Source organism: Juglans microcarpa x Juglans regia, chromosome 2S (genome assembly GCF_004785595.1).
Source record: "Juglans microcarpa x Juglans regia isolate MS1-56 chromosome 2S, Jm3101_v1.0, whole genome shotgun sequence".
Classification (NCBI taxonomy): Eukaryota; Viridiplantae; Streptophyta; class Magnoliopsida; order Fagales; family Juglandaceae; genus Juglans; species Juglans microcarpa x Juglans regia.
Window position 1 is genome coordinate 23,776,746 of NC_054597.1, and position 26,378 is coordinate 23,803,123.

The 26,378-nt window shown below is 35.6% G+C and overlaps 2 protein-coding genes and 1 pseudogene across 2 annotated transcripts; 2 read left to right on the plus strand and 1 right to left on the minus strand.

The window, feature by feature from the left end:
- The first annotated feature begins 4,299 nt into the window (after nucleotides 1-4,299).
- Nucleotides 4,300-12,340, plus strand: LOC121251540 (40S ribosomal protein S3-2-like). The gene is made up of 6 exons (XM_041150811.1): nucleotides 4,300-4,489; nucleotides 4,673-4,820; nucleotides 4,908-5,079; nucleotides 11,404-11,458; nucleotides 11,545-11,676; nucleotides 11,829-12,340. Exons 1-6 carry the CDS (start codon nucleotides 4,460-4,462, stop codon nucleotides 12,003-12,005), a joined length of 714 nt encoding a protein of 237 aa, XP_041006745.1. The 5' UTR covers nucleotides 4,300-4,459; the 3' UTR covers nucleotides 12,006-12,340.
- Nucleotides 12,341-21,962: 9,622 nt separating this feature from the next.
- On the plus strand, nucleotides 21,963-24,423 carry LOC121253483 (annotated as a pseudogene).
- Nucleotides 24,424-24,779: 356 nt separating this feature from the next.
- On the minus strand, nucleotides 24,780-25,518 carry LOC121253066. The gene has a single exon (XM_041152961.1). The coding sequence runs from the start codon at nucleotides 25,293-25,295 to the stop codon at nucleotides 24,927-24,929; it is 369 nt and encodes a 122-aa protein (XP_041008895.1). The 5' UTR covers nucleotides 25,296-25,518; the 3' UTR covers nucleotides 24,780-24,926.
- Nucleotides 25,519-26,378: the final 860 nt, after the last annotated feature.

A 26,378-nucleotide genomic window follows, 5' to 3' on the forward strand; every position in this document is an offset into this window, starting at 1 on the left:
CCTTGTTCTTGTTGTTGTTGATGTTTCCTTTTCTTTTTTTAATTTATGAGTGAGAAAGTTTTTTTATCGTTTTCCCACATCACCTATATATACTGTTTCGAACAGTAATATGTTATAATTAGTGTTACTGTTCCTTGTATCTTGTGGAATATTTATGAATATGAATTAATTGGATTGAATTAAGATATTTTATTATATTTTAGAAAATAAAAAAAAAAGTTAAATAAAAATATTATCAAGTTAGTAAGTTATTTGAATATAATTTTTTAATATTTTTTTTGTTTTAAAATTTGAAAAGTTATATTATTTTTTTATATTTTATTTGAAAGTTTAGAAAAATTATAATAATTAAGTAATGATTTAATTAAAAAAATTATCAAAATACGGCCTAAATGTATTGGCAAATTTCATTTCACTTTCAACTTGACACTAGCTTTTGAGAAAAATGTAAAAATAGTCTTGCAAAATGTAATTGGTTGAGTTTAAACAAATTATGTCAAGTTGTCAAACATAGAGAAAATGAGATAGCAGACTTATGGAGTTGCTTGATGGGAGACACTCTTATGCTCTTAACAAAGAGACTTAGGGTGTGTTTAGATGTTGAATTGAGTTGAGTTGAATTGAGTTGAGATGATAAAATAATATTAAAATATTATTTTTTAATATTATTATTATTATTTTAAAATTTGAAAAAGTTAAATTATTTATTATATCTTGTATTGGGATTTGAAAAAGTTGTAATGATGAATTGAGATAAGTTGAGATGAATTGAGCTTCCAAACGAAGCCTTAGGGGGATGTTTGAAAAATGAGATGAGAAATCTGTGAATAGTAATAAAATGATTTGAGTTATGATGTTTTGTGGAGTTTTGGAAAATAAGAAAAAAAAGTTGAATAAAAATATTATAAAGTTAAAATATTATTAGAATATAATTTTTTAATATTATATTTGTTTTGAAATTTGAAAAAGTGAAATTATTTTTTGTATTTTGTTTGAAAGTTTGCAAAAGTTGTAATAATTAGTTTGAAAGTATTTGTGTTTGAATGGTACTTAAAAAGTAGAATTATTTTTTGTATATTTGTCTTTTGTTACGTTTTTTTTTTTTTTTTTTTGTTACTCTCTTTTGTTACTTAGGCATACTAATAGTATTTGTATGGTCTTTCTTTTTATAGTAGTCATACACGTTGTTTCTTGTTTACAGCTTAATTTTTAAAAGTATTTTATCTTTATAAAAAAGATTTTAAGAATATTTTTTGCAGAAATATATATATATATTTTTTATAGGATGCAGAAATTTTTTTAAAAACTAATTTTTAAGTTCTTAAGATACTTTTTAAATAAGTTTAATTGTTTTAAGTTTAACAAGGTATATTTGTCTTTTTGGGAACATATAAGGGTAATTTTTTCATTTTAGGTGGAAAATGGATTACAGTGAAATTTCTTATTAGTTTGAAAGGAATTTGCATATTTTCTCTTAACAATTATTAATAAAATCAGAGTAATTAATAATGCTGAGATTAAAACCCAACTTAAGCTCATAACTTTCTTTTTCTTTTTTAAAAAGTTCTCAAGCTCATTCATACTACTTTTAGCCAAGATAAGATGTCCTCCTATATTCTCCACACTTCATAATGAATAAATTGTCTATTAGCAAAAGCACTATCTGAGATGATACTTGATACTTCAATGAATATCTTCAAAAAGTTGCATATATTCTCAACTTTCAAAACACAATGAAAGCTTTGATCTCAGTCTTCTAACCTAGGAAACACCTTCCTATATTAGACAGGTGATACTTCATCAAACAGGAACATTCAAGAGTCTTTTTTTTTTTTTTTATAAAAAATATATAATTTACAATTTCTTTATAATCTCATTATAAATCACTTCAATCTCCCTTTTGAAGCAACCAAATTCCAACTGAAAATAATAATAATAATGATACATCATTCATAATACAGTCAATAGTTTACCCAATCAAAACATGAGCATTCTTCAAACAAAAACTATTTTTTTTTTTTTTAAGATCCTAACTCATGCATAATGTGATACTCCATATGATAAGGATAATGGTAGGTGATGAATGGGATTCCACATTGATTGGGAATGAAAATTTCTTGCTCTTTATAAGGTTCCAATGAGACTCCAATTGTATCATTGACTAGTCCTTTTAGAATATAGGACATGTAGTTTGGACATTCCATTGGGACGTTACACATTATCTGCTCTAATTCAAAAAATTTTATTCTCAATCTCCAACTTTGAAAATCCTCTTAATTACAAACTTTATTCAATACCAAACCTTTGTAGTTACCAATTACAATCTATGAAATGACAAGTTACAAATATGAATGAAAACTTTGTAACTCAATGTCCACATGTCAATTGTGATATTGACTTTTTAAATTTCTTATTTGATTCATAAATAGTTCATAAACTTGTTAAACATATATAGAATCATATATAAACAGCAAGCTCTCATGTCTTTCATCACCATATGTGAAATAAGAAATAATGCTTGCATTGTCAGAATCCTTAGAATCAACTACCAAAACCGTCAACTACTTTTTGGGGAGATTCTAATACAAATAAGGGTGACTGGGCCTGCCCAAGGCCCAGATGGCTAGGCAGTTGCCTAAAGCCCCTGGCTAAGAGGGGCCCCAAAAATATGAAGGCCCAAAATTATTAAAAAAAAAAAAAGGAAAGATGCCCAATGATAGTCCAATGATAGGAAGTGTGCAAAAAATGAAAGGATCAGTTCTAAGAAAGAAAAGAATTACTTGGGGGTGGCTTAGCAAGAGGCCGATTGTGAATGTTCTAAAGGGATATAACTACAGAACATCATGCATTTTAACTTTAGATTTATGACAGTTTAAACAATTACTCTTCCACTCTTATGTTCTTCTTCTCCTATTTGACATCAACTTGAATTTATAAACTTAATTTTGATGGAGTATCAATTTGAATATTCTTGTAATTATGTAAAATAAAAATTTTAATTCAAAATTATTAGTCTGATATCTAACCAAACCACACACAAAAATGCTTATAAGAAATGTTACAAGAAAATCTTATACCACACACTTCCACCTAACTAACATGCGGTTTGCCACCTTTGTTATTCTATTTAAACACATACATATTTAAGTATTAAGATAGAAATGCAAGAATGACAAATCACATATTGATTGGATGTGTGTGGTGTAAAACTTTCTTGTAGAACTTCTTAATGCTTATTTATATAAAAAATTTACACAAATAAATTTACGTAATTTAACGTAATATGTTAGATTTGTATCTTAATAAAAATAATTTACAATATTACATATGACCAAACATTTCTTAAGTTGACTATATACATTTAGGAGTGTAATCAGTCTGGTCCGGAGCTGGAGGTGTCATGGACCGAAAATTTCGGTCCATTCATTTTTTCGAATCAGACCAGACTATTATATGTTGGTCCAATTCGGTTCGATTTGGTCCATATGAGCTAAAAATATTTTTTTTCCTCTTTTCTTGTTTTGATAGATAAATTAATACAAAAAATTAATTAAATTAGTAAAATCAAAATTAAGTGAGTTCTTTAATGTGGATTATATAACTAACTCATTAAAAAAATAATTAATTATAATTATATTTATGATGTTAATAGTTACTTACTTAGTACTTTTGTATTAATAACGGTCTATATTAAAATTCTAACATTTTATATATGGACCTATGATTAATAAATATTAAATAATTTAATTGTCTATAGATTATTTATGCTTACTTGCAACTTAAATATCTTAACAAAATTATTTAATTACTTTAATTAGGTGTGAATAGTAGAGTTTATATTGTAAATATAATAACATATATTATCATATGATTTATCGTATGATATATTAGTTAATTGATAATATATATTATTTTACATTTTATATGGTTAATAATGATAAAATTAAATGAAGATTACATAATTACTTTATTTAAATATTATATAATTACAAAATGTTTAAAAAATTTATATATAAGTGGTTAGGTCGGTTTCGATCCAATCCGGTTCAAAAGAATCATATCTCAAAATTGGATTGAAAACCGAATTTTGGAAACGCCAATAGATCGAGACGGATTAGGAATAAATTCAATCCGGTCCGGAACGAACCATTCAATCCGATCTGGAACGAACCATTTGATCGGGTCGATTTTTCCGGACCGAAAAATTTTAACCTCTATATCCATTAAAAAGAAAAAGCAATCAAAACTAGAGAGTGGATAAAACGAATCCCATCCGTTCAAAGAAAACCCTAATTTTACTTCCACTGTCCGATTTATTTCCACTCATACTTAAAACCTCCTCCCCCGCCGCCCACAAAAACCCTACAGAAAATAGGGTTTGCAAAACGCTTCGCCCCGTCAGATCTTGCCTCCACAATCTTCTCACCCCCCCCCTCTACCCGGCTTCAAATCCCAGACAATGGCAACCCAGATGAGTAAAAAGCGAAAGGTCAGCTCCTTTACTATCCGTTTGTTTCTCGAGAGAAAAAAAGGACAGCAACAATCTGAAATAAGAAATTGTATTGGCCCCCTGTCTTTGTCGTAATTTATTTTATCAGCGATCGTATGTGATGCCACATGGCCTTTTTGCTATCGAAGATTTCTGAAGCTTTATTTTTTGGTTTGGTTTCAGTTCGTAGCTGACGGTGTTTTCTTCGCCGAACTGAATGAGGTACTAACCCGTGAGCTGGCCGAAGACGGTTACTCCGGAGTCGAGGTTAGGGTTACTCCGATGCGCACTGAGATCATCATCAGAGCCACCCGGACCCAAAACGTTCTCGGTCTGAAAATATGATTTCTTCTGTATTTTCTTTTTGCTTTATTTTGTGCAATTGTGTTGATGTTTCAAGATTTTCGCATTTTTGTAGGTGAGAAGGGGAGGAGGATCAGAGAGTTGACCTCTTTGGTACAGAAGCGCTTCAAGTTCCCAGAGAATAGCGTGGAGCTCTACGCTGAGAAAGTTAATAACAGAGGGCTCTGCGCTATTGCCCAGGCTGAGTCTCTCCGTTACAAGCTTCTCGGCGGTCTTGCTGTTCGGAGGTATACATGCTTTAATTATATATTTTACCTTTTGTTTTCATTTTTTTAAAGTTTTTTTTCCTTGTTTTGTATATGTGAAAAACGATTCTTAGAATTGAGGTTATCGACCTGTAGCATTTTAGGCTTTAAATGTCGAAGCTATTTATTAACGGAAGGAGAGTCCTGGCAAAGTCTGGTTTATACAATCAAGGAAGTGGTTAAGTTGACATTAGAATTCATTGGAACCATTATTTGTTTTTTGATAAGTTCATTGGAACCATTATTGATGGTACGAAATGTTGCTACTGGCCAGAGGAGCTGCAGATGCAGAGCTGCTCTGTGCCACTTCACATCATCATGCACTGGTTCGTTGACCAGTGTATAGTCCGGCACCACTAAGACCAGCAGGTGGTCCCCTAGGCAATGTACCCCACAGTGTCTTGGACTAGCAAACTGTCTCCTAGGTGAGGTACTCACAGGTGGCCCCCTATGTTAAAGGATGTGCAGAGTGTCTACTAAATGATAACAAAGGGAAAAGTGATTAGGTGACTTATCTCTCTCGTCTCTTTAGTGATCTCTCTTCTTGGGTCACATGACCTTTATTTAGAGCACAACAATTTTATTCCATCGATGCTGTCAAACTATTGATGTTAAATTCTAGACATGACATTAAATAGATGGTCAAATGACCCAAATATAATGCAAATTGATGGAGTTGTGCGGCCATGATAGGGTAAGATACTAGGAAATGACAAGAAATAAAGGAAACATGATTTTACTTGCTTCAACAATGAATCCAACATCCATAGGGTCAGTGAAGTATTCCATTATGAAGTTGTACAAATACAAACTCTAAGCACCAAATATTCTCTCTTACAGGAAGGTAGAAGAGGTTGAGAAAAGTAGCCAACCCGCTCAATAATAAGAAAAATGATTTTTGCAAGTCCCGAGCGTGCAAACTCTTTGAAAAAAAGTGGAGCTCACTAGGGGTGATACCCTCGTATACAGGGGGCGGGATCCCCCCCTGCCCACACCGCAGAAATCTCATCCCCCCCCCCCCCCCCCGGGCCACTTCAAGGGTATTGATGCCCCATTGGGCCTAAAAATTATTTCTGGGTCGAAAAATATTTTTTTGGACCCAAATTATTATATAATTTAAATTGTAAATTAAAATTTATATATATAATAATAATTTAAAAACTGATAGCATAAAAATTATGTTATCAATTTTTAAATTTGTTAGACTTATTTACAAGTGTTAAGACTTGTTCACAAGATTGTCATGTATAATCTTGTGAACACTCTTGTGAACAAGTCTGACAAACTGTAATATATATTTATATATACACAATTTATAAAATATAAATATATAAGTGGGGGGTGGGGCGGGGTTGAGACTGCCCGCCCCCGCTATGGGGCTAGATGCAGGGCAGGTGGCCCCGCTGCCCACTCCTAGAGCTCATTATGAAAAGAAATCTACTTTTTTTCAAAGTGCTTGCATGCTTAGTGCTTGTTTGTATTTATATATAAATATATATTTATATATAAATATGTAAGTGGGGGCTGGGGCGGGGTTGAGACTGCCCACTCCCGCTATGGGGCCAGATGCGGGGCCGGTGGCCTCGTTGCCCACCCCTAGAGCTCACTATAAAAGGAAATCCACTTTTTTTCAAAGTGCTTGCATGCTCAGTGCTTGTTTGTTCTCATTACTCTATTGTCCATCCCTTTCTAGTTCTTTTGGCTAGCTGTTATTTCCCTTTACTTTATTGGTTATTGTGCTTGTCTTGTCCCATCATTTCTTTTGCAAGATATCTATTTATGTAGGGCCCATTTCAAGTTTTGTTTCCAAACTTAATCTTGCATGGGCCGTACATGAATAAGTCACTTGCAAAAGATGTGATGGGACAAGACAAACACAAAGCTCAATAAAGAAAAGATCAATAAAGGTGTCAAAGGAGGGAAAAAAGGGAATTAGGGCATATTAGAGGGGGACTTATTCTTCAGGGTTGCTTCTCCCTTTTCTCATTGTAAGAAAGAGCAAATGGAGTTGAGAGCTTGTAACTTATAAATATTTACATAATGAATTTTTCCTCAACCCCATGGCAATAGGTTACTGTTTTGAACCATGTGAAACTCTCTTTTATTTTTTGCAATATCTGTCATTTTATAGCATTTATGTCTATGAGACCCCATCTCCACCAAGGTAGGGTCACATGACCAAATGTTGACTACTGAGTCTTGAATGAACCATCGACAATCAAAAAGTCCAATTAGAAAAAATGTGGGATTTGACATTCAATACGCCTTTAGCATGCCTATTCATATTGAGTAATGAGTAATGCTACATACAGTCGTAGAGTACGCACTCCACGACTGCAAATATCATTTCTCATTCATATAATAATATTTAGCCCAATGTGGGATTTTGTAAAGGGCACTGCTACACCCATCGAGAGTGGGTCTTGAGAAAAGCTACTAATAAGTGCAAATTATTTTTTCAAACATGTTTTTAAATCCCTAACATTTAAAAAAAAAAAATAACAAACTCATTAAAAACTACTTCCTTAACCATTAAATAAATAACAAATCACAATTGATGGCTTTTCTCGGGATCCACTGTCGATGGGAATATCATTTTCCTTTTGTAAAACCCCCTTCCAATAGGTTTAGGATTGCCACTAACATAAACCACATTCAAGCTAGGTATAGAAGATTACATAAACATTAAGGCCTTGTTTGGATTTAAAAACCATCTCAACTTATCTAATTTCATCTCGTCTAATCAGTATAATTTTCTCAAACTTCTACACAAAATACAATAAATAGTTCAACTTTTTCAAATCTCAAAACAAAAATAATACTAAAAAATAATATTCTAACAATATTTCATTTAACTTTCATCTCATCTCAATTCACTATCCAAACTTCCCCTAAATTAATCCAAAATCATTTTGACAAGTTATTGTACTAATTGTAAGAACAAAGTCTTGTGCTTCTCTTAAAAGTTCCATGACAAATAATAGAATGTGGTTCGGCTTTGCAGACTAATCATCATATACTTTTTCACCAACACGAGTTATGTAGGAGGGAGTGTATGAGGTTGAAGATTTAGGCTTATTTTTTTAGTGAAACAATCTCATCTCATCTAATCATTACAACTTTTCCAACCTTCCAAATAAAATACAATAAACAATTCAATTTTTTCAAATTTTAAAATAAAATAATATTAAAAAATTATGTTCTAACAATATTTTATTCAACTTTCATCTCATCTTTTCTTATTTCAACTCACCATCCAAACTAGGTCTTACCCACTCAAACTGCGGCAAGAAACAATATTTATGTTGGGAGGATGTAATGAATTTTTCAATACCTTGCATCAATAATTTGGAAGACTTAGGTAGCCCAAGTGGTAAGGGCGAACTTGTGTGCTTGTGCCCATGTCATAGGTTTGATTCCCCCTGGTTTCAAATTGCGATTTAAGTGGGAGGCCATGACAGTGGGTTGTTGTGCTAGTGTACTCGGGGTTTAGGTTCTATTGGTGAGTTCTAAGCGCTTTGCAGTGGGGTGTTTCCCTCGTCATAAAAAAAATAGTACTTTGGAAGACTTAGAATCATGCACCTGAGGCATAATCAAGGTATATAGAGATTGGTTTTCTTGATCTTAACTTACCCAAGGTTTATTGCAGCCTTTGTGTGAACCTTCCTCCAATATTTTGGCAAGAGTTCAAAGGGTTTGTTAGGGCAGGTGGCACAGCAAGGATTTATGGCATTGACATGCAAAGTAAAATATGATTTGGGGGCAGCAGTGCTGAGCTGTGGGAGAGGAAGAATCTCAGCTCTTTCTTTGGCTTAGTGCTGGCATCACAAAGTTGATCATGTAGGGTATTTTTTTGGTTGGTACCTTGGTTGAAAGCGTTGGAGATCCTTAGGGCTTTATAAGAGGGCTTGGTACCTTGGTTGGATGTTTTGTTTTGAGTAGCGCTAATGACTGCTGACCGAAAGGGCTATTCAGCTTTAGAGCAAATCTATATAGGGTTTATTGAGGCTGGTCGGGTTAGGATTTTTATGGAATAATGGCTTAAGTTCTCAAGACTATGTGGGGTGGCACTAGGGCTTTGATAGGTACTTTGTTTTTTAAAAAACTTTCAGAACTCTTATCTGTGTGATTTAGGGGTGGCTAAAAGTCTTGACAGTCAATGAGGTTAAGAGCTCCTAGTTTTCCTTTGAGTTTTTGCTACCTTTAGGGTTCTCAACAGCATGGGGGTCTTAGCTAGGTGCAAGTCTTAGGGCTTATTAGGCTTGAAACAATAAATTTTTAAGAATTTTTATTTTAACAATACCCTATGCTGGCAGCTGAATTCTAGATTGGGCCAAGAATTAACCCATATTATTTACACATCATTTATGCAAGAATTATATGCCGGTGGGCCAAAATTAAAAAAATTCATCCCAGCCCTACGGAACTAGGCTTGGGTGTTAAAGATTCAGTTGGGCATCACAATCTTTCCTACTTAAATTGATTCCTTATCAAGTGAAACTTGGACTTTCTAATGATTTAAAAGAGTTCCATTTGTGACCTTAACTAGTTTTTTTGAAGTACATCCCCAGATGTGACTTGAACTATCATCAGATCGTTAAATCTTGACAATAACTTTTGTATGCTGATTCATCTCTATCATACCTTTCCCTTCCATTGTATGACTTAGCAGGGGCATTGCAATTTGATACTATTTGTAACGATTTAAGGAATGTCAAAGTGTATATAGGCCTATACTACAAAAAGACTTATCATTAGAAAGCTCAGCTCCACCCAACGAGGAATTAGTGTGGGACTTGACTCTGAATACACCTTCTGTTTTCATTCATCTCTATCATACTTCTAACTTTTCCCATCCGATGTGAATCTTAGTGGGGAGCATCACCCTCTAAGTAATGACTTTTCATATTCAATTCTAATGTTTGTAGCTTGAGCGTTCCTCTATTTTAAAATGAGTTTTACGTTTGTGTCTCTTCTGAATTTCACCTTGGTATATTTGTTGTGCTATATTGATTAAATGGGAAAAACATTCTTCTTAGCTCGGTTTTTGTGTGTTTGTTCTTTGTCATCTATAAAGCAGAATGGTGTTTCAATGCCAAGATTGTGTCGGAAGATGACTATATAAACTTGAGTTCCCTTGGGTTATTCTTTCTGGTGAAATGGTCTGGTTTTCATGTAGTAACCTTGGGAAGGGAACACGATTATTCGATTCATTTGCTTTTCCTTAATTTCTAAAGGTTCTTCAAATTGCGTTTCTTTCGCACAATGACGCCTCTGGACCTTCTGTGAATTGCTAATATGGTCTGCAGGCTTATTATTTATTTATTTATTTTTGGTTCTGGGTCATCCTTTTACTATATGCCCAGTCATCTATAAAGCAAGTAGGTTGTTATAATACCAGCTTTGTGTCGGAAGATGACTATATTGACATTGCGACTCAGGCAATTCCAACAATGACAAGAACTTGCTTAGATTTGTATGCTTGGGATCGGTACATGATGTTCATTTTTGTCCAAGATTATCCGAGTTTTTTGTCAACATGTCTGTGTCTGCCCGAATTATTGGTGTTCCCAATCCAAACCCCTCCCCTCCAAAATGATGGAGACATTTTTTTTTTTTTTTTTTTTGTCTGGATTGGTGAAGATATACATCTTCTGTATTTTCTCCCTTTCTTTTTTATTTTCCCTATTTCCGTAAGAATCTAGTTAATTGTACAGCAAACGGTCTGATTAGAAGAAGGGGTGTGGAAGTCATTACCTTACACTGTTTGGGTAGTTTTATTTTCTCATGCAAATAAAAATTATGATATTGGAGGCGATTTTAATGAAAGGAAAAGAAGTGATGCATGAAATTTGTAATGTGACAAGTTTCAAGATTTGAGTGATAGCTACTGCATTTTAGTCAATGGTTCTCCCATGACGTGAATTTCATGTTAGGTCTTGCACTTAAGCAGGCCTTCTAATTTTTGGTAGCACAGTTTTAAGTGGCTGCTATTTAAATGATTGACACGTGAATCCACTTTAAGTCTGCCACATCAGCAGGTGAGAGTGTGGATAACAAATTTGGATAAAGAATGGTATTACTCATATGGGTCCTGCTACAGGGCCTACCGGGCTTGTACCCTGGTTTTGACCATTAGTGCAGTTTGGTTTATTTTTTATTTTTTTATTTAAACATAAAAAAAGGAAAAAGAAAAAGAAATCAAAATGCACTAGCGGTCAAAACCGGGGGGCAAATTAGCATTATCCTCCTCATATTTAATGGTTTGAGAACTATATTAACTTGGTGGATATACTTCTCATACAGGGCCTGCTATGGTGTCCTGAGATTTGTAATGGAAAACGGGGCAAAGGGATGTGAGGTTTGTAGTCAGCTTTTAGTCCTCATGGTGCTAGCATTTATTTTTCTGCCTGGAATCTGATTTGGATTATATTGGTAAATTAACAGGTGATTGTTAGTGGAAAACTTAGGGCACAACGTGCAAAGTCCATGAAGTTTAAGGACGGCTACATGATTTCTTCTGGTCAGCCAGTCAATGAATATATAGACTCAGCTGTGAGACATGTTCTTCTGAGACAGGTTAGCCGGAGTTACCTGTCTGTGTTGGTTATATCTATAGTTCTCTCTTTGACCAAATCAATTTGTTTCACCGTTTTGAGCTGTTGCCTTCACTTTTCTTTTTCCCTTAATTGCAATTCTGCTGCTTATCAAAATATCCAATTGGCACTCAGGGGGTACTTGGTATCAAGGTCAAGATAATGCTTGATTGGGATCCTAAAGGAAAGGTGGGCCCCACAACTCCCCTACCTGATCTGGTTACAATCCACCCTCCCAAGGAGGAAGAGGAACATTTCCGAGCACCAGTGGCTGATGCGGCAACCGATATTGAGGTCCTCCCGGTGGCTTAAGCTTAATGGTTAAAATACTTCCTCATCGGTTTTATGCTGTCATTAACGTGTGCGTTCTGTAATTGTTTTTTATTCCCAATTTTGTCTGGTTTTGGTGGATGCTTTCGGGCCCTTATGGTATTTTGAGGGGTTTTATGGTGCTTTAAGGTTCTGTTTAGGATAGAAGATACTGCTGAATGGAAGATGACGGAAAACTGCTGAGAATATTCACAAGTAGTTTCCTTTTACTGGTGGTCAGTTTTCTTAATTTCAGTGTGTAGTTTCATAGACTTCTTTTATAATGTTTGTTAGATAGCTGAGCTCGCAGTCTCAAATAACATTATGTTTTCTTGAGAGATTCTTCTGTCATGTTCCCTTCATCTTGTTTCTAATCCATTTTCTTTTTCATTTTCTGTCCTTTTTTAACAAAACCGCTGTTATAAAACCTTTTCATAAAAACAACATTACACGATCTGCTAAGAGAGGAGAAGCTCAGAGAGAGAGAGAGAGAGAGAGAGAGAGAGAGAGAGAGAGAATCTCATCGTAGAGACGATGCCTACACGTTTCTTTTTGTAACACAATTCAATGGTTCAGACTCAAGTGGGAAGGTTATAAAAAATAATAATAATAAATAGCAATCGTTTTACAATTATATTTAACATTTTGTTTTTAAAAATAGACTTTATAAAAATGGTATATTGAAAATGATAATGAAAATGAATTGAATGTACATTATTGGTAGAATTACGTTATTAGTAGAATTCTCTATCAGTGAAATCATCAATTATTGATGGAAACGTAGATTTAAATACCTATATAAATATATATATATATATATATATATATTATGAACTCGGCCTTCTCCGACACCCTAGCTAATGTAAGAGTAATTCTATATACAACCATAAAATACATAAACGTCGTATAATTACTTTAACAAAAAGTAAGATCTATTATTAAAAAATTAATTTTTTTCGTGTGAGTCTTTTTGTTTTATGTACTTTTTTAAAACGATTACGTGGTGGTTGCACAATTCACGGTTGCAAATATATTTTCTCATGCTAATAATGCATATCAGGCTCTGATCACCCAGCTTAAGTTCGGTCGATTCAGGGAAGGCTCCTCGTCTAGTTGATCCATTATAACACTTAATTTATTTGAGTATTTTCAACTTAATTTTTCCCACTATTACTATAAGGGGATGAAATACTCTAATGAATGCTCTGATCCGAAGTTGAATTTGGAGTTAGATGATATTGGAGACTTCCCTTTCTTGTTTTTCTGTCAAATATCTTTCATTTTGGAAGATTGTTTTAGCTGCCACCTCCTCATGGATTAGAGGCACTGGTGGACTTTACGCTGCGAAGTTTGTAAAAAAACATAAAAAATGGACTGAACACTCAATGAACGTAAATTTAGAGAACCTGCTGGCTGCTGAATCTTGGGTTGATCTTTACTTGTTTTGCTTACCTTCATCTTTGTGTCAAATATCAATTGATGTGGGGGTGAAAGGAAAGCGATTATTTGTGCTCTAAAGGACATGGAAGTTGGAAAAAGATATTAAAATTTATGGAACGTTGAAAACCTTTTGAACAATTATAAGATGCAGATTGTTGCCTCTCTCTCTCATAGCACTGGCATTGGCTTCTGTAGCGCCTAAAATAGCTAATATGGCTTAAATTTAGACTACATTGGATTAGGGCATCATAAAACCCTCCAACCTTTGAGCTACAGTAACATACGGGATCAACAAGTATTACCTCTATTGTAGCAAGACCAAAAAATGTCTCGTTTGTTTTTACATATGAGATGATATGAGATTAGATTAAATGGAATGAATTGAGATAAAAGTTAAAAGTTAAAAAAAATATTGTTAGAATATATATTTTTTAATATTATTTTTATTTTGAGATTTGAAAAAGTTGAATTGTTTATTTTATTTTATATGAAAATTTGAAAAAGTTATAATAATTAGATTATATGAGATAAGAATGGTTGTGAAAATAAACGAGTCCTAATTTCTTATAATTACTTCGTCCAACTAAACTCTACTTTTTCCTCTTTACATCTTCAGTTTCTTTTCTTGCAATTTGCCTTCCCCAATAGGGGTGCTACCCGCCCCCTACGGGGCGGGGCCACCCCTCCCCCACCCCCACCCCCCGCCCCCGCCCATGAGAGGGTGGGGTACCTCGTCCGCTCGCCGGGGTGCGGGGTGGACCCCCATCCATTCCCCTACTGGGCCTTCAGCCCAGCTCATTTTTATATTTTTGGGCCACTTTAGGCCCAAAATCCGTTTTTGGGACACTTGGGCCCAAAATTTAACTAAAAAAATAAATATATTTAAAAATTGAAAAAATATATATAGATAAAACTATTTAACTACATACTAAATTTCAACTATTAACTAATTAAGTAATAAGCATCACTAAAGCACTAAGCTATTACAAATTACAATTTATAATTATACAAATTAAGACTCTAAGAGAACTAATAAACTTAAACTCTTACAATATTACAAGCTCCTCTAAAAATATTAAATATTACAAATTGTACTATTAACTATTGTAGCAACATTACACTTAATTGTAAATTAACAATTATAACTCATAACTTTTCAATTTGATTAATTTGGGATGGCGCTATGGTGGTGAGTTCACTGAGTGGTGAGTTGTGTCGACTGCTGTGAGACTGAAAATCAAGAACATAAAAGTTAATAAGTTATAAAACCTGAAATATTAATAAGTTAAAAATAAAATAAATTAGAATTATAAAGTTATAAAATGAAACAAAAATTTAAAAAATTAAAATACAAAATATTAAAAGTACTAACCAAGATGAGATTGAGATTGAGCAATTGGATTTTGAGATGAAGATGAGGCAGATGAGCATAGATCGGTCATTAGGATTCGGCATATATATATTGAGAATATAAAAACTAAAAAACATACAAGCAAAATAATTAGATACTAAAATATGATATAAAATTATAAATGCAAAAAATAAATAAATGACAAATTGTGCAAACCATGACAATGGTGGGTCCAATACAAAGTCATACTGCATCGGATGTAGCCGTAGACGTCATCTCATGTATCATTATAACAATAAAATTTGAAATGAAATTAATAAATACCAATTAAATGAAAATAAATAAATTAATAAGAAATTAGAAAATGAAATTAAAATAAATACCAGATCTAGGCTGATCACCACACTCCTCCTCGACGCCGGCCTCCTCATACTCAAGAACATCCGGAACATGAATTGGAGTTCTATTGATCCAATTCTGCGTGCAAATCAAAGCCTCCACAGTGGTAGGAGCTAATGAACTCCGAAATGAATCCAATACACGCCCTCCGGTGCTAAAGGCCGACTCTGAGGCTACGGTGTTAACCGGGATGGCCAAAAGACTGTGGGCTATCTCTCCAAGGATGGGATACTTCACGGCATTCACCTTCCACCAACTTAATCTATCGAAGTCTCGTGAAAATGGTAGAAGCTCCGCTGCTAAGTATCTATCTATCTTTAACTGAGCCTCTATAGAACTCTAGATGAAGGGGGTCTGCTCAAACGTCTCACCCCAGTCCAATCTATGTCTTTTCCCACTATCGACCTTTTGAACCGGTGGGGGTAGGGGTAGGTGTAGGTGTAGGTGTAGGTGTCGCAATATTCCACCCAGCAGGACGGTAAACTCATCAAATAATCCACTAAGGGTTTCCCAAACCCTTGCTGCAATAAGCTCCGCCCATACTTGCCCGTACGCAAGGCCCAGTCCAAATTCCATGCCATCCACCTTAAACATCGAGTCAAGGACGACAGTTACATATAACAAAATATTAGTCATAGTAAAATCTCTCAAATACTTGTCGTACTTTGACCTCACAACCAATTACATCTCCCGTAGCCTAATGTGACCACCTGCGACCATGTCATTTAATTCTTCTTTTACCCTACATATTTGCTGACAGAATTGATGGGATGTAGGGTACAAAGTTCCAGATATCTTAGTGGTGACCTCATAAAAAAGCCTTAAAAACTCTACAAAAATAGATACAATCTCTCAATCATCATTTACGGGTTTCCTCAATTCCTTGATCATCAAAATATTTAACATATTAGATGTTTTCATCACTCAATCGTGCAAATGCCAGTCTATATTCATGGGCCGCCTCCAACGTAAAAAATGTTGAGTTCCATCGTATAGGTATATCAATACAAATGCCCTTTTTGGATGTTAGACCCGTAGACCTCGAAGCAACCTTGAATTTCTCCAACCTCGAAGGAGAAGATCACACCCATCTCACAACAGTCCTGACCCGAGTAATCGAGTCATGAAGATCCCTGAAACCATCAGTAACAATAAGATTCATAATATGTGCCATACATCTCACATGCAGATACTCACCACCCAAGATTGTCTTATTTTTCTCTCTAAGATAGGTTTTCAGATGTCTCAATGCAACATCATTAGACGATGCATTATCAACTGTGACTGTAAGAACTCGAGTCAACCCCTACTCCTTTATTGTAGCCTCTAAGGCCTTCCCAATTGTCTCACCCTTATGATCGATGATTTGATAAAATTTTTTAATTTTCTTATGCAATGTCCAATTACAATCAACAAAATGCACAGTTAAAGACATATAATTAAAATTTTGGACTGATATCCAAGTATCAGTGGTAAGGCAAACAAATTGACTAGCCAATTACCCCTCAACTCTCTTTTTCAGACTAAAATTATTTTTTTACATCCTTTGCCACCGTGTGGCTAGTAGGAATATTAAATCTTAGTTCTAAGTAGCGAGCAAACGCTTGGAATCCTTTCCCATCAACAACTTGAAAATGTAGCTTGTCCATGATGACCATACGAGCTAGATATCTTCTACACTCATCGAGATCATACTTAGTATACTGCTTCAAAGTTGCACCCCCACTAGTCCCATTCGCCATTTTTTTTAAGTCCAATTTCTAACTTAGATTGGCTCTTCTCTTGTAATGATCTTAATATTGGACTTTTTTTACATTGCTCTTCTAAGTATATCTTTAATTGTGAGATGCTATGTTTCCTATAGTGGCATCCATAGATTTTTCCACAATAGTTACATTTGACATGGGGGTTATTGGGGTCACCACCCTTTAGTTTGGTGAAATGAGTCCAAACTATAGAAGCAAGTTTCTTGTTGGGCTTGGGATCGGGGCAAGGTGCCGTAGGGTAGGTGTTGGGCCAGGGGTAGGAGTAGGAGTAGAAGTAGGAGTAGGGGTAGGTGTAGGGGTGGGGGTAGGGGTATCCTGGGCATGGAAATGAGAGCTCGCACTAGAATCTACTGGCATATCCATGAACTCAAATAAACAAGAAATATGAAATTATAGCAAACATAGCAACATACCAAACAATTAACATTCAAGCATTAACATATATATTGGAAGTTGGAAGATCAAACATCAAACATTAAAAAAATGAAATACCCAAATTAAAAACATCAAACATAAAAAAAATGAAATACCTAATTAAAATGGGTTATAAAAGTTGTAAAGAATTTTTACATAAACATATAAGAATGTGAAAATATATATAAAAAAAAAAAAAGCACTCAATTCAAATGGTTCGATGTCTTTCTATAATTCACTTAAAAATACAAAAAGAAAAAAATATATTATTAATTAATTTTGATGTAAAAAAATAATCATATATATACATAATCTTAGCTAGCTAGTTATGGAGGTTGATGGGCTAAATCCAAGAAGAATTGAATAATTGCAACCAAATAAACTGATCATCATCATGTCAAGAAAGGATTTCATGCAATATTATATTCTTAAAAAAAAATTGATATATATTCTGATGGTAAAAAAGTCACATGATTCATTGGGTGGGTGTGAGTTCTAATTCGATTCCATCTTACCATCAATTGAAAAATTATAGATTGTTTTGTGGATGGTAGGATTCTCAACTTGTCATTAATGAATGCAAATTGCCAAAACCCCTTCATTTTTCTCCAAATTGCATGCATATCATTTTTCTCCAAATTGCATGCCTAGTTACAAGTAGAAGGCATATGCTATAAATAATTTTTTTTTTTTAAAAAAAAAAGGGGACTATTTTTTCATTTTGGATTTGTTATTCCAAATAACACATTAACACCAGTTGATATGATACATTTTAAATTCTTAAGCAACTTTGAACTTTCTATATAAATATTTAATGTGAAAAGCCAATTAATAAGAAACTCATAATTATTCGTCATGATGGATTTAACCCTAAAATAATTTAGGGTGAATCGAAACCTTTAATTTAGGGTTCCAATCCAAAACCCTAAATTATTTTAGGGTATTTCAAAAAAAATGAAAAAAATAAACCAATCAGTCATGGAGAGATTCACACACGAACACATTGTATACATTGTTCATCAATCATTCAAAGCACATGCACAATCAAGTCTCCACAACATACAATTTACAAAATCCCATCTTCCATCTCCGATTAAACCCCATCCTTCCTCCAATCTCCATTTCATAAAATAAATATCACAAAAAATTAAATTATAGCAATAGGGTTTCTTACCTTCGGCGACGGAGATAAAGACGGAGTCACAGAAGGCTATGGAAACGGCTACAGTGAAGGCGACGACGACGACAACGGTGACGGAGATGCAGAATGTAAGTGACCAAGCGGCAACTGGCGAGAGAGAGAGAGAGATTTTGGGTATTGGTAGGGTGGGTGATTTCGCCGGGGGGGGGGGGGGATCTAAACAAAAAATGAAACAATGCCGTTTTTCCATTGACGAAACGACGTCGTTTCATACCTAGATTATTTTATATATATACTTATATATAAAATTATATATATATATATATGGGGAGGGGCGGGGCGGGGGAGTTGACGGGTGGTCAGATACGGGCGGGGCCACCCGCCCTCCACATTTTACGGATGAGGGGCTTTGCCCCGTTTAACGGGGGCAGAGCGGAAGTGGGGTGGGTAGTGGGGGCGGGGGCGGGGCCCCGTTGCCCATCCCTATTCCCCAAGGCAAAAGGCAAAATATGTGATATTAAGCTAACTTTGACTAATAGGATGAACAAGGTGATACTAATGCTCTAACCACCTCCAAAATGTAGAAATCATTCTCCAATTTTGAAGAATGATGTTCCAGCAGGTATAATTCCTATTGCTGCTTTTAATCCTTAGAGGCGCTGGGCTATCTAGACAAGAATTACTGCAAAAGGGGATATCTATCGCTACAACAATACCTAGGGGGATGGGAAGGTGTTCTCTTTTGACCTTCTTGATTCTGATTGTGGAGATGTTCATTTTATAAAATATAAACACTGCAGTTTTTCAATGGGAATTTTTCCACACACATTTTATTGACTTATCTCGTGAATATATATACAATGCATCTATTCTATTTGAGGCAATATACAATCATTAAGCCTAAGATTCTAACTGTTACAAAAAATCAACTAGTAACGTATACAGTCATTATTGTAGACAAGATTTTAACCTATACTAATTACAGAGAATATCTTGATTTGATGAGCTGTCCATTTTTGAATTATTTTCCTTAGTACGCCCCCACAAGATGGAGCTTCCATTGGCAAGACCGATGTTGTTCCTCAAAGTTTTTGTTCTTTGTCTTGACAGTGCTTTTGTCATTAAATCTGTCAACTGATCTTGAGTATGAACATGACAAATTTTAAGCAGATTTTTTTGAACTAGATCCCTTACAAAATGAAGGTCAATTTGGATATGCTTCATTCTGGAATGTTGCACTAGGTTGAAACTTAAGTGAGTGGCTCCAAGATTGTCACAAAGAAGAGAGGAAGGAGCTTTGATGGGGAAACCAAGTTCCTTGAATAGAGATAATAACCCCATGGTTTCAGCTGCTGCATTTGCTAATGCGCTATATTCGACTTCTGTAGATGATCTGGCTACTGCATGTTGTTTCTTGAAACTCCATGAAATTGGATTGGAGCCAAGAAAAGTGATGTAGGCCGAAGTTGATTTTCTGTCATCATGATTCTTTGCCCAGTTAGCATTGCTATAAGTTGTTAGGTGAGGGGCTGCTAACTTTTTTATTTGAATTCCATGAAAAATAGTATGTTTGAGATACCGAAGTAATCTCTTTGTTTTCGTCCAATGAGTAACAGTAGGCATATGCATGAATTGGGATAGCTTATTGACAGCAGTCTGGATGCGTCAGTGATAAGTATTGCAAGCTTCTAATTACATGCCTATATTCAGTGTTGTCCACTGCTACAGTGCAGTCCAATAGTTGAAGATAGGTGCTTGTTGAAAGAGGAGTGGAAACATCTTTTGCACCCAACATGTTTGTGCTTTCCAAAATATCACGAACATACTCATGTTGTGATAAAAATAAACCAGCACGTGTAGGAATAACTTCCACTCCAAGAAAATAATGTAAAGAACCCATGTCTTTTAATGAGAACTGAGCACCAAGCTTGTGGATAACAGATAATACAAAGTTTTTATCATTTTGTGTAATGACCAGATCATCCACATACACAAGTAAGTAGCAAGTAATGGATGCATTAGAATAGAAAAATAATGATGAATCAGCATGAGAATTTCGAAACCCGAGCTGAGCAATGGCATTTTTAAGTGCTGAGTACCATGCTCTTAGAGCTTGTTTAAGCCCATAGATAGCCTTTCTTAGTCTACACACATGCTCAGGTTTTGACTTGTCCTTGAATCTAGGAGGCTGCTTCATATAAACTATTTCTGTCAATGGATTGTGTAAAAATGCATTATTGACATCCATTTGTCTCAATTCCCAACCATTAAGCATTGCAATTGCTAACATAGACCTGATTGTGGCAGGTTTTACAACAGGACTAAAGGTCACTTTATAGTCAATTCCTAGGCGTTGATTGTAGCCCTTGGCCACAAGTCTGCCCCTAAATCTGTCAACTGAACCATATGCTTTCCTCTTGACCCTAAAGACCCATTTACAGCTCACTGGATGACAATTTTTCGATGGTGGTACCAAATCCCATGTACCATGTCTCATAAGAGCAGTAAGTTCACTAGACATAGCCTCATGCCACTTTGGGTGAAACACGGCTTGATTGACACATGTAGGTTCAATAGATGAGGGTAGCGAATGTTTGGTGACAGTATAAAGCTGTTTGGGCTTATAGATGTTATTCATTGACCCTGTGGTCATTGAATGGGTTCGGGTTGGTGCGTCGAGAGGTTCATTGAGGTCAATAACCTGAGCAGAGTCATGCAAATTTAAAGGCATTGCATCTAGGGTTTCATGTATAGGAGAACACACATGAGGAGAGATAGAAGAAATATTACCTGGAGGTGAGCGACAGCAGCAACTACAGTTTCTGAGCTCGTTGGCGGCGACGAGGGTTGAGATGAGGGACCAATTGAAGAGAAAGCCAAGGGAGCTGCATTTCCAATTTGGGAAAGATGAGACACATTAGAAGGGGAAATCGTAGATGGTAAAGGAGAAAGGAAATCACAGTCCAAACGAAATCACTGGATTCGGCAAGATAAGCTCATTCTTAGTGCTATTCTTGCCTCTACATCCACCACCATCACACCTCTCATAGCCACAACCAAGACATCCCAAGAAGCATGGAAGAAACTCAACAATATGTATGCTAGTAAGTCGCGTACAAGAGTGATGTAGCTGAAAGAAGAACTGACCTTGATCTAGCGAGGGAATCGCACGGTTCCGGATTATCTTCATGCTGTTAAAGCACTAGCTGATGAAATTGCTCTCATAGATCATCCAATTTCAGATGATGATCTTACCCGATATATCCTCAATGGATTGGGTCCGAATTTCAGGGACATCGTTGCTCCTATTCGCGCGAAAGAGAAATCCCTAGCTTTTGGAGAACTCCACGACTTGCTCGTTGGACACGAGAGCTACCTATGTTGTATGGAGGCTGCCGCTACATAGCTTGTTGTCATTGCCAACTTTACTTCCAGGAACCCTAATCTCCATGGAAACAACTCTGGCAGAGGTGCTTCACACATGGGTAATGGGCCTTCGCATGGTTTTTCTCGCACAGGTAATGGGCAACAAAAAGACTACTGTCGCTCAAATAATTCCTCAGGCCGCAACAACTCAGCCCAAAAATGCTATCAGCCGAAGTGTCAGTTCTATGATCAATTGGGCCACACAGCAAAATCGTGTCCTCAGCTCTAGCCCACTGAAATGTCAGTTAGCTATACTGCTACATCAAAATTTGGAGAAAATTAATGGTTGATCAATTCTGCGGCCTCTCTAATATCACTGGTGATTTATCCAATTTGTCCATTCATTCAGAATATGATGGAACTAATGAGGTGGTTCTAGGTGATGGCACAAGTTTGACTGTTTCACATATTGGTTCTCTAGACTTATATTCACCCGAAAAAAATTTCATTTAAATGATACACTTTGTGTTCCAAATCTTCACAAGAATTTAATTTCTATTCATCATCATACCAAACAAATAATTTTTTTGTTGAATTTCATCCATTTTATTTTCTTGTGAAGGATCAGATCATGGGAGCGATATTACTAAGAGGGACGTGTGAAAGTGGTGTCTACACATTTCCGAACTCATTGGCAGCTTCTCAATAAAAAATGGTTGCAAATGTGCATGAACGAACTTCCATTGATGGGTGGCATAAGCGTCTTGGACACCCATCTATAAAGATTGTTCAAAATCTTGTAAATTTATTTTCTCTTCCGCTTACCACAAAAAAATCACCATCTTCATGCGCTTCTTGTTCTATTAATAAAGCACATCAACAACCATTTGGTTCCACTAGTTTTCAAAGTCATTCGCCTCTTGAAATTGTTTATACTGACGTTTGGGGACCCACCCACTACACTGGCTTGGATGGTTCTCGGTATTATCTCATATTTGTTGATCATTACACAAAATACATACGGTTTTATCCAATGATCACTAAAGTCCAATGTATCAACCATCTTTCCACAATTTAAAAATCTGGTCGAGATGTGCTTCAATTCAAAAATAAAGAGTCTTTACTCTGACAATAGAGGAGAATTTATAAGTCTCAAAATTTTTTTCTCTCCACGGGATCACTAATTATACTAAGGTTCCATACACACCTCAACAAAATGGTGTTTTTGAATGACGTCATCGTCATCTTGTGGAAACGGGTCTCACATTACTTTATTATTGTAGACAAGATTTTAGCCTATACTAATTACAGAGAATATCTTGATTTGGTGAGCTGTCCCTTTTTGAATTACTTTCCTTAATACATTTGACTTGTTTCAACGCTGTTGCTGACAGCTTCTATGATGGTATCGAGGTTTACAATTTTTGTTTGATCTCTAATGGTAGCTTGAAGCCTGCTCAGAAGATCTACAACCATCCGAAGAATGAATGGGAGATAATTCTGGAGACAAGTTCGAGTGTGGAGCTTTGCCCAGAGGAAGATGATTCTATACCAAGGCAACAATTCTCTTTCAGGCCTATCAGTGAAATCAATACTGCTGACAACAATTCCATACTTGACACTATTGGTATTGAGATATCTGTGAAACCATCAGTGCCCATTATGAGAAATAATGGGATGGAAACTCGGACAAGAATCCTGAATTTGAAGGATGGATACCGGCAGTGTTGAGCTTACCCTTTGGGCAGAAATCTGCAGCAGGGAAGTTGAAAACTGGAAGAGATGATAAATTATAAGGGTTTCCCAATTTTAGGTGTCAAATCTTGGGAAGATTAATCGATGGGACAATTTCTGCTGCACAGCTCTTCATAAACCAGATTTGCCTGAGACTTGCTGCTTGAGAAACTGGTTTGATCGAGAGGGGACAAATGCAGCTTCCATGTCCATTTCAAGGATGCGGGTATCGGAAGATCAGATAAGGCAGACTGGGTCACGGTGAAGGCAACCATATCTTTCATTAAGACAGATATACTTTCTGTTAGACAGCTTGCCCATTGATTATTGGAGATAGACTGTGTAATAAGAACGTGACAAGGTCAGGAAAGACAAGATGGCTACGTGACACATTCAATCAGAAGTTTGAGGACTGATTATCGATACGTTCTTCAAGCCCAAATTCATGACCATACGGGATTAACAATGGTGACAGCTTTCCTTGATGCTGGGGGAGAGATCTTTGGTTGCTTGGCATAGGAGTTGTGTTTGTTCATATGTGAAGAGCAGGAGGATGAAAGGTTTGAAGCAATTATCCAGAGCAGACTCTTCAAACAGTATCTTTCTGGCTTGAAATCAAAGAAGAAATATATGGTGAAGAACAAAGTGTGAAGATCACTGTTGTTAAGGCGGATAATGTGAGCTATTCATCAGACAGCAGATATACGCTTGATCTGATTTCAAATCTTTCCAGGTACAGAAATTGTTACTGACCCAAACAAGGGGGTGAAGGTGCAGAGGCTTTCTTTCTGGCTAGACGATTGACACCTTCTTAGCGGACAAGCAGATACGAGTTTGTGTTTGCCTTTTAAAGAATAAATCCATACTGGGCAGAGGTACTATTGATAATTGGATTCATTATGTAGTGTTCCAATTTCTTCATTCTGTAGGGCATTAATTCATAGTGATAGTTGCTTTCTGTAACTTCATGGCATACAATTCATTCACTAATGTTTACTTAGAGGATCATGAAATTCATACATCTATTTTACAACCCATTTCAAACCAACCTTTCTAGTGCTTGTTGATCCGAATTGGGAGCAATGTTATATAATCTATGTGTCTCTTTGGGTGCAACTGATTGCTGAGTTTGGGGAAAAGGGAGGGGTTTGGTTGGGGCAGGAAGTAAGATGGAAAGTAAAATTTCAGAATTCAGTTTCCGACCAAATTACAGATAAAAGAGTAACATATTACACATACAACACACAAATCATTAACGAAAGCATTAAACAGGGACATAAAAACTAAATGTCATCCTCAGAATTGCTTTCTGATCAGCTCCGTTTCACTGGGTCAAAGTTGGAAACACCAATGACAACACCAATAATGGCAGTAAGCACGACTCCACCAGCCACAATGCTGAGCAAGAAGTTCTTGAGCGACGGAGAAACCCCAGATGCAGCCTCAGCCACATCTGGTATCACCATGGAAGCCGTCAGAGCAGCCGCCGTGAGCCCCGTGACTGCCTTCTCCTTCAGGGAAGCCCTCACTTGAACCCTCCCAATTGATTTTGAAGCAGCAGGTATGACCTTGGAGGGCCTCACTGGAAGTGGCTTGAAGAAAGCCCCAGAGGTTGTTGGAACCCTCTTTTGGGTTGCATAGGTTAGTGGCATTGCCATTGAGACTGCAGAAGTGGAAGCCATCTACCAATCACTCTCTCTCTCTCTCTCTGCACCCAACTGCTTCTGTATATGAAATTTCTAACAAATAAAACGGGAGTAAAGGTTTTGGTATTGAGTTTTTTTGTTTGTTGAAAGGGAATGAGTGGACCAAAGATAGAGAGGTGATGAAGGAGGGGAATGAGAGGTGGAAAGATCTGTAATCTCTATCTCTGTCCTACGTGGTAGCTTCTCCATTCGATATCATTGGATAAGGCTATCTACTGCCCCCAATCAACATCAAGTTTGAAATCTAATTGCTTAGGCTTCACACAGTTTTCCTTCTTGAGTAGAGCTCTCAAGCGAAATGGGTTGGGTCTAAGGCCCATTCAGGGGGTGCCCAATGGATTCCATGTTGGCCCGAAACAACATCCGCCACATCCTTTCCAGTCAACTCTGAGTTTACCGTTCAAATTGACCGTTTGACTTGATAATACCACTTTACTGACATGTCATTTAGAAAATGAAAAACACTACTATACCCACTCATTTTGACACTTCTATTTAACTGCTGGTCAAATTTTTTATTTTATTTTTACTTAGTGATTAAAGAATATATTTTAAATATATTAGTGTATTTTTTTTAAATGTATTTAAATATGTTAAAAAAATGTGAAAAGAGAAAAAAAAAAAGTTTTTATACGAAACGGCATAGTAGCCGCACCCTTAAAAAAAAGAATGTAAAAATCATTTTTTGCCTTATCAGTATTAATTTGTTATCATAATAGCAAGCATTTTCAAAATGATTTTCTGGTTACAAACGATTATCAAATCCCTTTTATAAACTCTCAAAATGTAATTTTTAATTTAAAAAATATATATTTATAATCGTAAATTATATAATTATTATGTAATTGTATTAAAATAAATAAATATAATATGAGACTCATATAAAAAAAATTAATCAGTAAACGGGCAAACTAAGGGCCACTTCAGCGAACGGGCCTGCTTTATTGCAAGCGACTGGGACCATTAGGTCCAACATCTTTTCCTTTCCAATGTTTCCATATTTTTTTCCCATTTTTTCGTTATTTTATGAAGCTCGTCACAAATTATGAGATCCACTAC